Source organism: Cetorhinus maximus, chromosome 3 (genome assembly GCF_964194155.1).
Source record: "Cetorhinus maximus chromosome 3, sCetMax3.hap1.1, whole genome shotgun sequence".
In the NCBI taxonomy this organism is placed as follows: Eukaryota; Metazoa; Chordata; class Chondrichthyes; order Lamniformes; family Cetorhinidae; genus Cetorhinus; species Cetorhinus maximus.
Genome location: NC_135881.1, coordinates 97,685,734 through 97,697,933, shown reverse-complemented (window position 1 = coordinate 97,697,933; position 12,200 = coordinate 97,685,734). Strand labels below are relative to the sequence as shown.

The 12,200-nt window shown below is 41.7% G+C and overlaps 1 protein-coding gene across 2 annotated transcripts in view; it reads right to left on the bottom strand.

Annotated features, from left to right (window-relative positions):
- The window catches only part of vps50 (VPS50 EARP/GARPII complex subunit), a 212,965-nt gene that overhangs the window by 65,272 nt on the left and 135,493 nt on the right, over window positions 1–12,200 (bottom strand). For both annotated transcript variants that reach the window (XM_078538745.1, XM_078538746.1), the window contains exon 21: window positions 7,006–7,127. In XM_078538745.1, coding sequence (XP_078394871.1) covers window positions 7,006–7,127 — 122 coding nt within the window. The remainder of the gene's footprint in view (window positions 1–7,005; window positions 7,128–12,200) is intronic.

The window sequence follows — 12,200 nt, the reverse complement described above, 5'->3', positions numbered from 1 at the left end:
GGAGTCGGTTGCTTGGGACTTTATGTTGGGAGTTTTCCAATATTTAGTTGGAGGAAATTTTTAGTCATGCAGTATTGGATGTCGGACAAGCAATCTAGGAACCCAGGAGCAGGGGTAGGCCTTTTGGCCTGTCAAGTCTCTTCCTCCATTCAATTAGATCATGGCTGATCATCCACCTCAACACCACTTTCCTATGCTATCCCCATATTCTTTGATGTCATTAGTATCCAGAAATCTATCAATTTGGGTCTTGAACATACTGAATGACTGAGCTTCCGTAGCCCTCTGGGGTAGAGAAATCCAATGATTCACCACCCTCAAAGTGAAGAAATTCCCCCTCATCTCAGTCTTAAATGGCCTGCCCCTTATTCTGAAACTGTATTCCCTTGATTCTAAACTCACCAGCCAGGTGAGTCATGACCACCCTGTCATGTCCTGTTAGAATTTTGTAAGTTTCAATAAGATCACCTCTCATTCTTCGAAACTCTAGAGAATACAGACCAAGTCTTGTCAATCTCTCCTTGTAAGACAATCCCGCCATCCCAGGGATTAGTCTGGTGAACCTCCATTGCACTCACTCTCTGATAAGTATGTCCTTCCTTTGATAAGGAGACCAAAACTACACAATATTCCAGGTGCGGTCTCACCAAGGCTCTATACAACTGCAGCAATACATCTCTACTCCTGTACTCAAATCCCCTTGCGATGAAGGGCAACATACAATTTGCCTTCCTAATTGTTTGCCTCACTTGCATGCTAGCTTTTAGTGATTCATGAATAAGGACACCTTTGGACAACAACAATTCCCAACCTCTCACCATTTAAGAAATACTCTGCCCATCTGTTTTTTTTCTACCAAAGTGGATAACTTCATGCTTATTCACATTAAATTCCATCTATCTTATTCTTGCCCGTTCACTTAGCCTGTCCAAGTCCCCTTGCAACTTCCTTACATTCCCACCTAGTTTTGTGTCATCAGTAAATTTGAAAGTATTACATTTGGTCTCCACATCATTTACATAGATTGTGAACAGCTGTGGCCCTAGCACTGCTCCTTGTGGTACCCAACTACTAACACCCTGCCATCTTGAGAATGACCCGTTTATTCCCACTCTCTGTTTTCTGTCTGTTAACGAATTCTCAGTCCATACCAGTGTATTACCCCCAATCCCATGTACTCTAATTTTATTCACTACATTTCTGTGTGGGACCTTATCAAAATCCTTCTCAAAATCCAAATACATCCCGTGGTTCTACTTTACCTATGCTACAAGTAACATCCTCAAAAAACTCCAACAGGTTTGTCAAACATGATTTCCCTTTCATAAATCCATGTTGACCGTGCACAAACATATCATTATTTTCCAAGCGCCTAGTTATCATTTCCTTTATAATAGACTCAGACATTTTCCCTACTACTGACATTGAATTAATGGGTCTTTCGTTCTCCATTTTCTCTCTCCCTCCCTTCTTAAATAGCGGGGTTATATTTGCTACTTCCCGTCAGCAGGCACCTTTCCAGAATCTATAGAATTTTGAAAGATAACCACCAATGCACCCACTATTTCTCTAGCCACTCTTTCAACACTCTGGGATATAGCTCACCAGGTCCAGGAGATTTACCAACCTTCAAGCAATTAATTCCTCTTTATTAATACTAATTTCCTTCAGTTCCTTATTTTCACAAGCCCCTTGGTTTCTTAGTATTTCTGGGAGATTTTCTGTATCTTCTTTGTGAAGACAGACACAAAGTAATTGTTTAGTTTCTCTGCCATTTTCCTATTCTGCATTATAAATTCTCCTGTCTCCACCTGTAATGGACGCACATTTGCCCTTGCTAATCTTTTCCTTTTCACATACCTAAAGAAGTTTTTATTGCTGACCTTTATGTTTCTTGCTAGCTTGCATTCATATTCTCTTTTCCCTTTGAGTTTATTGGTCCTCCTTTGCTGGATTCTAAATTGCTCCCAATCCTTGGGCTTACCACTTTTTCTGTCAACCTTATAAGCCACTTCTTTTGGTTCAATGCAATCTTTAACTTCTTTTGATAGTCACAGCTGATTCACCTTTCCTGTTGAGTTTCTGCCTCTTAGAGGAATGTATATTTGTTGTAGACCATGTAATACTTCTTTAAATAGTAGCCATTGCTGGTCTACCATCAATTTTTTTTTTACTATCATTTCCCAATCCACCATAGCCAATTTGCCCCTCATTACTTCACAGTTTCCTTTGTTCAGATTTAAGACCCTAGTTTCAGAATGAACTATTCTGGGCTAACAGTCTAACAGTTTAGAATCGAGAGGTAATGATGAGTAACGTGCCCTCTAATTCTCTTATGTAGTGAGCAGCTGATATGCTTAAGTACACAAAATTAGTAGCTACAAAGGCATCGTAGTGAATGGAGAGCTAAAGGTTAGTAAGTTGGGATTTTAAAAACTCAGATGTAAGTGAATTGGCAGTTTTTCCCCTGGGTGGGCACAGGAGAAGGGTCGTAAGGAGGATGTGGGTGCAGGGTGATACAGGAAGTGATCAGAGATGGCTTTATCTGTTATTGACATGATGGGATTGTGGGGCCATGTGAGATGGCAAGGTCAAATGGGTGGCAGTATGGTTAAGGGGAGGGAGGCAGTAAGCAAGATAGGAGGACAGTGAATTCAGAGGAGAGCATGATGAATTGAGGTGGAGGCTGAAGTCACCATTGATGGAAATTCAGTTGCTGTAGAGGCTGAGGCAGGATAACAGTGAAGAACCTTGGTGAAAACATCTTTGTGGTACTTCAGTGGGTAGTAGAGAACAAGAATGTTAAATAACAGGCAAGGGTGGAGCGAGGTGAGATGCTTGAAGGAGAAGGTGCTATTTGATGTGATTTGCTGTAACAACCCAGACCACCACTGTGACTATCTGGGCAAGGCAAATGGTGAAATATCTTGCCAGACAGGGGGGCTTCATTTAGGGGGAAGGTACCATCACCCCTCAGCCAGATTTCTTTTACAGCCAAAATGTCATAATCAGCCACAATAAGCTCATGGATAGCAAACCAACAGACTTCCTGCGGGGAGATGCATAGAACGTCGAAGTAGATAGGATGGAGTTAGTTTGGAGCTTTGATGAAGTGTCGTCCAAGTTCAGGGTCAGGTGTGACAGCTGAATAAAGTCCAGAAGCTCTTTGAAGGGTAGAGTACTGGAAGACACACAGCTGGAGGTATTTAGTAGTTTGAGCACTCTAGGCGTCCTAAGTGTCTTTTATTTCTCAGATTTCTATTATGCCTTATTTTATCTCTTACACATTTTACACCAGTACCTTAAACATTGTCTGCTCTACACCATAGCACTTCACAGCTCATTCCAAATCCTTCTGTGTGTAGAATGTGATGTATTTGCAATCTTTTTCAGTTCCGAGAACAATTACATAGCTGAAACGTCAATGGTCTCATATTTTGTCAGCAGACTTGGCTGCCTGATCTCCTGAGTATCTGCTTACTGTTAGTTGTTCAGAGGCCAGTGGTGTTTTGTAGATAAACAAAGGCTTTGCTAATGGATCAGGTATGGGCTAGGAAAGTCAGGGTAAAACAGCACCAAGGTTCTGCACCTCTGGCCTGAACTATCAGTTGAAAAGTTTGTTGGGGTTGAGGTCAGATACTTAAAAGATGTTTCAATAGTGTGGTCCAAATTCCTGTAAACTAATCTTGTTCTATATACAGCTATCCCTTGTTTAGCATTCCTAATGTGCTCCTAAAAGATTGCATTAACACAAGAATACGAGAACTAGGAGCAGGGCAAAGGCATTCGGCCCCTTCAGCCTGCTCCACCATTCGATAAGATCATGTCTGATCGAATTGTGGCTTCAACTCCACTTTCCTATCCATCCTCCATAACCCTTGACTTCTTGTCTATCAAAAATCTGCCTAACTCAGCCTTGAGTATATTCAATGACCCAGCTTCCACTGCTCTCTGGGATGGAGAATTGCACAGACCAATGAACCTCAGAGAAAAAAATTCTTATCTCAGTCTTAAACGGGAAACCCCAAGCTTTTAAATTGTGTCTCGTAGTTCTCAACTCCCCACAAGGAGAAACATCCTCTCAGCATCTGCCCTGTCAAGTCCCCTCAGGATCTTTTATGTTTCAATAAGATCACCTTTCATTCTTCTAAATTCCAATGGGTACAGACTCAACCTGCTCAATCTTTCCTCATAGAATAATCCCTTCATCCCAGGAATCAGTCAAATGAAGAGTCTCAGAATTACTTCTAATGCAATTTTATCCTCTCTCAAGCAAGGAGGCCAAAACTGTACTTAGTAGTCCAGATGCGGTCTAACTAAAGTCCTGTACAGCTGCAGCAACACTTCTTTACTTTTATATTCAATTCCCCTTGCAATGTATGCCCACATTTCATTTGCCTTCCTAATCACTTGCTGCACCTGCATACCAACTTTTTGTGATTCATGTAACAGGACACCCAGATCCCTCTACTGTAGAGTTCTGCAGTCTCTCCCCATTCAAATAGTATACTGCTTTTCTGTTCTTCCTGCCAAAGTGGACAAGTTCACATTTTCCTGCTTTATAGCCCAAACTACCAATTTTTTGTCGGCTCACTTAACCTACCTAACTCCCTTTGTAGGGTCTTTATGTCCTCTTAACAACTGACTTTCCTACCAATCTTTGGGTCATCAGCAAATCTCGCGACCATACATTTGGTCCTTTTATCCAAGTCATTGATAAAGATTGTAATTAGTTGAGGCCCCAGCACCAATCCCAGTGGCACTCCACTGGTTACAGCTTTCTGCTTATAGCCAAAAATGACCCATGCATCCCTACTCTGTTTCCGTTAGCTAACCAATCCTCCATCCATGCTAATATGTTACCACCTACACTAGGAGCTTTTATTTTGTGTAGCAACCTTTAATCTGACACCTTATCAAATGCCTTTTGAAACTCAAAATATACTACATCTACAGGTTCCCCTTTATCCACCTTGCTTGAAACTTACTAGAGAATGCATAAATTAGTCAAATATGATTTCCCTTTCACAAAACTATGTTGACTCTGCCTGAATGTATCATGATTTTCTAAATGTCGTGCTATCTCCTTAATAATGAATTCTCACATTTTCTCTATGACAGATGTTAGTTTAACTGGCTTTTTGTCAGCCTCCTTTTTTAATAGAGGCATTACATTAGTGATTTTTCAATCTGCTGGGACCTTTCCAGAATCTAGGAAATGTTGGGAGATCACAACCAATACACATTGATCACAACTAACTCTGCAACCACTTCTTTTAAGACCCGAGAATGAAAGCCATCCGGTCCAGGGGACTCATCAACCTTTAGTTCTAATAGTTTTCCCTGTACTTTTTCCCTGGTGATGGTGATTGTTTTAAGTTCTTCCCTTCCTTTTACGTCCTGATTTTGAGCTATTCTTGGGATGTTTTTTGTGTCCTGTACAGTGAAGACAGACACACAATACCTGTGCAATGCTTCCACCATTTCTTTGTTTTCCATCATTAATTCCCCAGTCTCACTGTCTAAGGGACCAACACTCACTTTAGTTACTCTTTTCCTTTTTAGATACTTGCAGAAACTCTTACCATCTGTTTTTATATTTCTAGTTAACTTTCGCTCATACTTTAATTTCTCCCCCCTTGTTATTTTCTTAGTCTTCCTTTGCTGGTTTCTGAAATCTGTCTAATCTTCTGACCTACCAGTAATCTTCATAGTATTGTATGACTTTTCTTTCTATTTGATACTATCCTCAACTTCCTTAGTTAGCCATGAATGGTGATCCTTCTCATAGTCTTACTTTCTCAATGGAATATATCTTTGCTGAGAGTAATGAAACGTCTCCTTAAATGTTCCCCATTGTTTCTCTACTGTCCTACCTTTTAACCTATTGCCAAAAGGTTCCTTTTACTATGAGGTCATTAATTAATCCTGTCTCATTGCACATTACCAGATGAAAGGTCACGACCTGAAATGTTAAGTATGGGCCGAATCTTCTGGTGAGTGGCAGTTACCATGGGATTATCACTCCAATCCAATTTTTTTTTTTACACAGCATTGGAGCTCTGCATTTTTTGCCCAGACTTCCTAACCAGGCCTTTTCAGAAATGCTTTTCTCGGAGCCCTTCCTCCTAATATTGGATTGTCGGGGGAAGCCAGGCCATGCCCCCTTTTTACAGCACAGCTTTTGTATTTTGCTAAGTGTCCATTCACCAACACAGTATACAGTTTTGGGACATTTAAAGAGCTTTTCACTATATTAATGAATGAGGGTGAGTGAGGTAAGTGGGTAGGGTTCCAGAAGAGTAGGATGGTAGGTGGCAGAGTGGGTAGGTGGTAGTTGGCAGAGTGGTAGGATGGGTAGAGTGCCAACTGGGTAGAATGGGAGAGTGATGGGGCTGGGTCGCAGCGGTGGGAGGAATTGGAGGGTCAAGGAGAGAGTTGGAGGGTCAGGGAGAGTCAGAGGGTCGGGTGGAGTTGGATGGCTGTGGGGAGAAGTCAGAGGGCCAGGGTGGGGAGGTCAGTGGGGAATTTGGGGCGGGTGGGGGAGGGGAGTCAATTGTATAGTTACCCATGAATTAGATATGGTTTTTTTCTGTCTAACATTTCCTGGGTAACTATTCTGGTGAGTGAGTTGAAACCCTTGAAGTCTCAAACCAGAGTTAGGAATTGGAGCTTCCTGGGCAATTCCAGCAGAGTCCTTGCATTCAGACTTCCGAGGGGTTCCCCAGCATATTTTCTGGGCTACGGCCACCCAGAGACTGAAATATCTGGGCCAATGTTCCTCTCTCTGCAGATGCTGCCAACCTGTTGAGAAGTTCCAGCATTTTCTCTTTGTAATTTCAGACTTTCCAGCATCTATAGTATTTTGCTTTATGATGCTATAAAGTGCCTCAGGGCATTTAATTAGGTTAAATACATTATAAAAATACAAGTATCTGTTGTTACATTAGGGTCTGCCACAAATATCAATATATTAATAGAACTATTATCGGCTTCAGAACTTACCATGTCCTCCCGTCCAAAAAATGTATACACAGCATACAGGTAATAATCAAATAGTTGTGACATACAGTGGATAACATCAAAAGCAATTGGTTTCAGGATATTCATCATTTGCATGTACTTTCCTGGAAACAAAATGAAAAGGAAATTATATAAATAAAAACAATTGGGTCTAAAAAAAACTTCTTTCCTCAATTGCTTTTCTCATATTTACACAGCAACATTGACTTAATAGCAAGAAGTCTCTGAGAAACAAAAAAAGATTTACTAGAATGGTACCAGGAATGAGGGATTACTGTCATATGAGTAGACAGGAGAAATGAAACTGTTTTCCACAGAGCAGAGTTTAAGGGGAGATTTGGTAGTGGTGTTTAAAGTCATTAAGGATTTAGACAGACCAAATAAAGAAAATCCGTTGTCAGTAGCCGAAAGGCCAAGATCCAGAGGGCACAGGTTTAAGGTAACTGACAGGAGAACCAGAGGTGACTTGAGGCAAAGGTTGTTTTTAACGCTATGAATGTTCATTGTGGCAGTCTTCTGTCTCATAAGACAATGATTTTGCAATTTGTGGCCAGCTCTTTGTTAAGCATAGCCTAGTTTGGCTCAGGAGCCCCACTTTGGCACTGCAGTCTCTGTCACATTTGCTGCTGAAGATGACAGTGGGCTGAGAAGGTGCACGATTCGCTGGCCTCTGTTTTCTCTGGGCCCCCATCTCAGCAGGTTGAGTTTTTTGTTTCTGCTTGCCTCTTCCACAGCCTCCAGAGGTCATGGCCGTCAACAACTGTTTCCCAGTTGTCACTGTCAATGTCTGCCTTCGTCGCAGGAGTCCTTGTAGTGGAGGTACAGATGTCCAGCGGGTTGTGGCCCAATGGCCAGTTCACCGTACAGAAGGTCTTTGGGTATACAGCCCTCATCCATCCAATGAATGTGGCCGAACCAGCACATACTTCGTTGCCTCAGTAATGAGTGTTTGTTCATTGGAATTGGTCCGCTCCAGGACCTCTGAATTTGTGACCTTGCCCATTAAAGAGAAACTCCTGCCGACCCCTCCTCAGCCAACCACTAGTGCACATAGGGAAACCTGCCGGGCTGGATGCTAGGCGTGGACCTCTCCAGCTGCTGGTTAAATCCCGGCAGTGGTGGGTTAAGACCCTTAATTTGGAATTAACTGCCCATTTAAGGGCCTCAACTGGCCCAATGGCAGAGGGGCCGCCTGCGCCCCGCCACTGGTATAATTACAGTGGGGGTGGGGGAGGTTGGGCAGGTATCAGGCAAGCTACCACTTTAATGAGCTTCTTCAAATCTGCTGGCAGGGGACAGTAAAATCCAGCCCCTTTATCCTGTCAAGAGATGCCAAGGATATGTCGGAGACAGCAAAGTCAAAAGCTATTCAGCCATTTCTCCTACAGAACATATGTTGATGAGGTCTCACCACTCTAGAGGAGTACAATGAGCACACAGGCTTGGTAGGCTCACAGTTTGGTGTTCTCAGTCAGGTTGCTTTTGTTCCACAATCTCTCACTCAGCTTTGACATAACTTTTGCAATGTGGGTGTTCATTTCAGCATCAAGTGACAGATTGCTGGTGATTGTGGAGCCTAGTTATGTGAAACTATCAACAACCCCCAGTGTTTATTGTCAATGCTGATAGATGGCAGTATGGCAACATCCTGAACCATGACATTTGTCTTTCTGATGCTGATGGTCAAACCAAACTCTTTACAGGCATGAGTGTGTCTGTCCATTCGCCGCTGCAGATGCTCCTCAGGATGGAATGTTTGTGCGGCATCGTCAGAGTAGAACAACTCTCTGATGAGGTCTTGGCGCACCTTTGTCTTGGATCTCAAGCAAGGCTGAACAGCTTTCCACCAGTTCTGGTATCTAAGTAGACACCCTTTGTCAATGAGCTGAAGGCACACAAACAGCAGTAAAGAAGATAATACGACAATGAGTGTCAGTGCCAGAACACAACCCTGTTTGGCCCCAGTGTGGATCTCAAAGGGTTTTGATGCTGCTTTGTCATAGCTGACCTTACCTATCATGTTATTATGGAAACAGGATTAAGATTTGGAATTCACTATGAAATAGGGTGGTGGAAACAAATTTCATGGTAACCTTCAAAAATACATTGGATAAATATTTGAAGGAGAAAAAAATTCAGAGATATTGAGAAAGAGCAGGAGAGGGGGGGGCTAACAGGACTGCTCGATGGGTTGACTGACCACCTTCTGTGTAGTCCTATGCTAGAATGTTGAGTCAGTAGAGATATGTCACTAAGATACTGGAACAGCAATGTGTTACCTCATTTTAGCCAACAAGATTCAGAGTATGTATTTCAGATATCAACTTGGTTCATATGTCAGCTTGGCTCAGTTGGCAGCATCCTATGGTCCGTAAAAATTGTTTTGGCTCAAGCCCAAAAATAAAGCAGACACTTCAGTGCAAGAAAAGCTGCACAATTACAGGTCTCTTCTTTCAGATACTAGTAACCCACCTCCCCATGTGCCCGTTTTGGAAGTTTACGAGGACATTAACATATGCCACACCCTTGTTGAAAAGGAGAAAGTTCAAACAGTGCCCAGTCAAAATGTTTCGTTCAACAGGTACCAAACAGCGACAAACCGATCATTCAAGTCACTGCTATTTGTGGTACATTGCTGGTGTAAAAACGACTGCCACATTTGCTGATACAATAGTCATGAGTTCTGAAGTGATCATGTGTGAAGCATTTTTAAGATGATTCAATGTAATAAAACACTAAATAACACACACATTTATCAGGTCAATGCCTAAACAATCGAATAATTATTCTGTAATTGAAGTTCAGTTTTATAGTAATTAGATACTAACTAATGATAATAATGAATTGAGAGTAGTTAAAGCTTATTTCACAACCATTTAATATTGTCATGACCAGAGGTCATAGCCCCGAATTACTTACGGACATTGTGAACTTTTAAATAAGACGTGTTTTTTTTTAAAAAAGGACATACAAACAAAAGCTAGCTGAGACTGTAAAGTAACCACTTGCTAACAAATTCCTATGTGGATTACATTTAACCAACTAGTCCAGGTAACGGAATGTCACACCTAAAAAGGTATCAAGGTCTACTTCAGACAGAAACACTTCAAAGGAAACAATGCAAAGAAAAAAACTAAACTGTAATCTCCTGTGATTGCGGAGGTAATGAAGGCTAATTACCATCTCAGCAGAAACCATCTCCTGTGTGTCATATCCCAGACTGTGGGCATGATGCGAGTTGAAAGAAAGCAGTTTCTGGGCAAAAGACATGTTTGTGTTTCCCCCTCCAGGAATACACAAGGGGATTTAAAGCCAACTGCATCCCTGGTCTTTGTGCGCTAGTTTTAGTGTTCTGTTCTGGTGCTAGTGTGTGCTGTGAAAGTCACAGCTGAAGAACATCAACTTGGCATCCCTGAACTTACAGGTAAAAAGGTCCTCTCTCTCTGATTGCTGGAAGAAAGTCACAAGTCAGCAAAGCCACAGTCGAAAAGGAAACAGGGCAACTCCTTTCAGCTAACCTGTAGAACCAAGAATCTCCAAATCAACTGCCCAAGTCAGCTCTACCAGAATCATCCAACTTAATGGTCATAACGTTTCACCATCTATTCCTCACAGGCAAGCCAAAAGGCTGATTTTTATATCTTTTTTTGGTTTCTATTTCTGGTCTCACTTCTCATTTCTAATCTGTGTGTATGTGTGTTGCACCTTTATTATTTTTTCTCGTGTTTTAGTATCTAATAAACTCAGTCTTTGACTCAAGGAAGCCTGGTTGAATTGGCTCCTTTTAAAAAATAAATACATTCAGGCTGGTGAGGGAAAGGATCCATTTTAAACTTAGCTTGTTGCAACCGACTGAGGGGGTTGAATAAAGAAGGGGAGCTAGTTCATCCCTCCTCACCTGGAAGCATAACATTTTGGGGAATCTGGTCCAGGCTCATGAAAAATTGGGGGAACCTCGCCTGGGGACCGGACGTAACAATATAATAGAAAGCCTGATGTGCAGACTAAAGAAGATAGTTTCATCCTTAATTCTATGCTCTATTAAATCTCAATAAAGGACCTGCATTTCCTCTCAGCAAGGGCTAAGTAAAATGAGTCTGGACAATCTCAGACCAGTTCTTATTGGCATATCTCAAAGACATCCAATATCAAAAATAGAAATGTAGTAAAGGATCCTCAAGGTTAGGTTATTGTGCATAATAATTGATCCTTAATTTAACATGTGCCAAAACAGCTCTGGAAAGAGTGCTGTATACTTGGGAAAGAAAACGTTCCTTCCTTGCAGCTGAATGAGCATAAAATTCATAAACCTCCAAACTAAATAATTAAAGCATAAAACTATTCATTCTGATTTAAATAAACAAATAGAGTGGTAACAGGTCATGATGGTGGACGCTACTTCATTCGCTAGTAAATCCAAGTCTTTAAAAGGACAAATTCTGGAATTTAAAGCTGTAAGAAGGCACTTGACACTTCAAATAACCAGCCCCAACAGCCTCCAGTTTTTAACACACTTTGCCAATTTCTATACAAGCATGGTCAAACTATAGGTGGTAGAGACTGTTGAGAGGTAACACATGGGCGTAGTACTCCAATTTCTCCATCTGGTAGGTTTCAATTTCCGAATTATTATCAATGTATGCACAAAGCACAAGCCAGGTACTGATCTCTGGATAATCAGATACACATCAGCAAAAGGCCAGGACTTGATTTCAGGGGTTCCTTTGGTATATTAGGAATGGCAATGGGAAAGGAAAACTATAACATAAATATTTCACTTTGCAACTTTAAACATAAGATATTAAAATAATTGATACACAATTATATGATGGATTAACATTTTAACACATCTATGACAAGAATCAATCTAGCTCAGCTAATGGGCACGAGAGCTAAAATAAATTTGTAATTCCAGTCGTTAGGAATTTAGAACACAAAATTAGTCATGCTTGTAAAGCTTTCGAGGGGATTTCAGGGCAAGGCAAAAAAATTAGAAAGCCACACAACACAGTTGGGGAGGTAACGGGAATGGGGAGGTGAGGGGAATGGGGAGGCGGGGGGGGGGGGGGGGGTGCGAGGTGAAATGGAAAGGGGAGGGGAGGGGGAATAGGAAGGTGAGCAGGGAAAAGGAAGGGGAGGGGAGGGGAAGGGGAGGGGGGAAAGGACGGGGAGGGGAG